The 3,898-nt window shown below is 49.7% G+C and overlaps 1 protein-coding gene across 1 annotated transcript in view; it reads left to right on the top strand.

Annotated features, from left to right (window-relative positions):
* Positions 1–972: 972 nt before the first annotated feature.
* LOC119292565 overlaps positions 973–3,898 on the top strand; it is an 8,970-nt gene continuing 6,044 nt past the window's right edge. Inside the window, exon 1 of the mRNA XM_037571365.1 lies at positions 973–1,340. Within this exon, the coding sequence (XP_037427262.1) occupies positions 1,060–1,340 (281 nt within the window). The 5' untranslated portion in view covers positions 973–1,059. The remainder of the gene's footprint in view (positions 1,341–3,898) is intronic.

The following is a 3,898-nucleotide window of genomic DNA, read 5'->3' as shown; positions in this document are numbered from 1 at the left end:
GACGTAGTGGCTCGAAGAAGACGAGCGGTGCGGGAAACTGAGCGGCCTGGCCCCGGCCACCACGTCCACGTGCACGCTCGGGATAAGGGGCGAACTGTGGAAGCCGCCGACGTGAAGTCGAAGGCGGAGCCGCGGAGGGGACGCCTGTAAAGGCCTGTTCGGGAGCCTCAACTCCGCTATTGGAGCCGACGGAGCCGCACCGAACGCCTCGACTCCGAGGATTTCATAATCCAGAGCGGAGCGGCCCGTAGTACAAACTGATGGAGTTGGGAAAGTGCCGCTCCGCGCGCTCCGTCTCGATGCTTCGTACAGCTTTTAGCCCCCACTTATACCGGTTCGAGAGAAAAAAATAGGAAACAGAATCCCACATATCTCTCGTAGTCCCCACTTGCCCCGATTCTCTTTCTCCATGCGCACGCGTAGAAGAGCTGGAGTTGGGGGCCGAACGTTTCGCAAGAATTCTAAAATAGCAAGTAGAGCTGGGAGCTGAGAAGTAAGGAGTGGAGTTGAGAAATTTGAGGAGTGGAGTGTTGCCGAACAGGCAAGTCTCCAAACTCTTCGTGTATCAAGCTTCCCGTTCCCTTGTCGGTGTCTTGGGTCGCGTTCCAGCGATCGATTCATGTCGTCCCAGGCATCGACCCTGACGCCCTCGATCCGGCTCAGGGGACGCGGCACGGCTCCGCGTTTCCCGCTACTAGCCCTCGGAGCGCAGGAACGCCATCTTGTGGTGACTTCCGTTTGCAGGTTCGGAATGAATGAATAATCGAAAAGCACATGTAGATTATCGATACAGCAACTGCAACTTGCAGCCATTTGAAAATCCAAGGGTGTGGACTCCAAAATATACTGCGACGACTTGATGAAGGTCCGTGTGTCATCGATTCCTATTATAAGGCGATGGTCAACCAAGCGCTTAGAAGACACAAGAGCTGTACACACACATCATGCATTTTTCACAAGCAGCACTGCACCTTGTGAAGATAGATAGATAGCTAGCCAGGCTGCAAGATCTACCTACCATTCGCTTCGCCGCCGATTAGAGCAACATTCCGGCCAAGCATGGCCTTTCGGGAGCAAGAGTCTTCCGGGACAACATCTGGTCGGAGAACTGCCTCTGCTCGGAAGAAGCGCAGATCCAGCCAACTGAAGCGGTTGCGGCCAGAAGAGAGGTCGCTGAACAATTATGTGCTCTGGCATACATACGTTTTGATGGCCGTAACAGGCTTGGGCTACCTGGCGCTCCTATGGTCGACTGTAGTCCTCCTGGGGGGCTTCGTCACCGTGCTGCGGAGCAAGGATTTCTGGTGCCTCACAGCCATTAGCATGTTACAGGCATCCAGGTTAGTAATGGCATATCGCCACCTTCTGGATCCCGTTTGACATTAGGCTAATCTCTAATTTGCCGTCTCTTGCATGTTTCCCTATGTTTCCATGGAAGTAGTAAGATATTCACATCCAGCCATTTAGTACATATTCAATTCATGTTTATTTTCAAAAAACAATGTTTTTGCACTTGCATTGGGTAATAGTAATAGTAATACTATCTGTTAAGTGGCGAGGCAATGTTTAACCTTGCTTTTTTCTGCCAAACTTAAGCAGGGTTCCTGCAATTTAATCTAGCAGACTAGAACTGATTTTTTTACAAGGGAAAATGGAACACAAACCTTGCAGATCTCAGTTAACTAAACAAAAAAAAATCCTAACTAGTCGTGCATTTTCAATTAGGTTTGTATTTATCAAGTAGTCTAACTAATGTGCAATTAGTGACAGAACTTGCAGAATAAGTTTTGCTTCGGTACACCCCCTTTAAAAGTTCGCACAAATCTTGAAGTTACTTAAAAGGGTTATTGACATATTAGCCTGCAGATCAAACCTATTGAATAGATTGATTTGGATACAAAAGAATATATTAGTATCATTTTTGTTAGAATTAATCCGAGGCGCTCCGTCGATCTACCGAGGACCAAGCAATCCAACGAGCACGACACCGAGATTTGTTAACGAGGTTCACCGATATGGCTACATCCCCGGGGCATGACTACGAGCGCTCCACCCCATGACACCGTCACAATACCGCACCCCGGCCGCCCGACCGCCGGCACACGCCGCCGGCTCCCCCGCGTACCCGTGCTATTATGTTGGCATAAGTTACATCGTGTGTCTACCCCCGATATATACGAGAGGCCTAGGGTACAAGTGTCCTATTAGGACACAACTCCTACCCTGTCTACACACAGTATGACTCCAAGTCCAACTGTAACCTAACTTGTACAATAATATTCGACACAACTCTAACAAACTCCACCTTGACGAATATTCTTCACCACCTTGAATTCATTCATGCGTCGAACCTCCATGTACATTGGACTTTGAGATACGCGATGAGCACCGCTGCTACTCCCAGACTCCTTGTGACTCCACCTGCAACTGTAGTCCCTTCTCGTCTTCTTCACAGTCAACACTCGAGCAAAATTAAGTTTTTCATTACTCTACTTTGTGCTTCCAACTTCCGGAATATCCGTTCAACGACATCACAACGACCACTGTCTGCGCGAAAAATGAACATATCACATATTGGACGCCACATGTAAGAGTTACGTGAACTCAACGTCACCGCTCTTTCTGTACTGCTTGTCTGAAACTTGAAGGAATTTCACCGTCGCTCTGTATCACCCTGAGTCAAATTCACAGTTGTCTCACCCTTCTTCCGGATAGTCTCTGACATGTCCCACCGCTATAGCACTCCACCTCCTTCTGCCTTGTCATCCGCACTTTGCCATGTGCACTGAACACCACAGAATATACGGCCATGTACTCTCTCAGGTTTTGACAATTTTAGACTTTCCGTCACTTTCTCAGATTTTCCATGGTCAACTCTTGTCCATCAACTAGCATCGATAGACCCAGTCACCAACTTGAATCTGGTACTCGTCAACACTGCTTCAGCATCCTTGCACACTTTGTCTGACCACATGTCTTACCACTAGTGCCTTGGTCTGTCGCTGTGTCCCGTGCTTACCACACACCTCGCCGCTATCATTGAGTCGAGTCTCTGCTGTCCTGGTCGAGTCTCTAGGGCCGCGAACCCACACCACTCAAACCCCTACTATGGAGAACCATCGATCATCACCGACCGATGCCGAGTATGACACCTCCATCAGACCACTGGTATCCAGTCCGATCCACGTGTCTCTCGCTATCCCGCTGAAATAGGCTTCGATTCTCCGATATCTTACACCGTAGCCCCTCCATCAGCACAGAGCATAGTCATCCATCAGACTCCAGCTCCACCTTCAACATGACTCCATGTAGCTGCGCTATGCTACCCCTGCGCTCCGTCGATTTCAAACTCTCATGTGTGCACTGCCTTGAATCAACCCTGCACCATAGTCTTGTCGAAGCCGCATAAGCCCTCAGGCCTGCACCACGCGTTTCCACGCCCCAGAAGTCGGTCACCATCAGCATCACGCTCCTATGTCGTCGTCGCTGAAATCACCGCCGTCTTCTGCTTTGACCGACATCCACGTCGATCCATCAGACTGTCCAGTCCAAACCCAACCTAAATTATCCGACTGCAACCATGCTCTACCCTGCATCGTGTCCGCCCCGCACATCTACGTGCATTGTTTGACGCCCTGTGTATGCATGATCCTTGCCATGACGTGCTCCAGACTCCTCCGAGCCTTATACGCACGTCGCTAGCGTGCCTCTGCACGCTCCAAGCCCCCTTCAAACTTGTGCCCACCGCTCTGACAGATCCACAATTACTTCTAACCTCGCCTAGAGTTCTGAAAAACTTTTGCGCCAATAAACCAATTTACTATCGATTCTCCATGGAACACCTTATTCTCAGACGTCGAGTAGACCGTAATCACGCTTAGGCAGTGCACAATATCAA

The sequence above is a fragment of the Triticum dicoccoides genome, chromosome 4B, assembly GCF_002162155.2.
Source record: "Triticum dicoccoides isolate Atlit2015 ecotype Zavitan chromosome 4B, WEW_v2.0, whole genome shotgun sequence".
NCBI classification, from domain to species: Eukaryota; Viridiplantae; Streptophyta; class Magnoliopsida; order Poales; family Poaceae; genus Triticum; species Triticum dicoccoides.
This window is presented reverse-complemented; position numbering and strand designations above follow the sequence as displayed.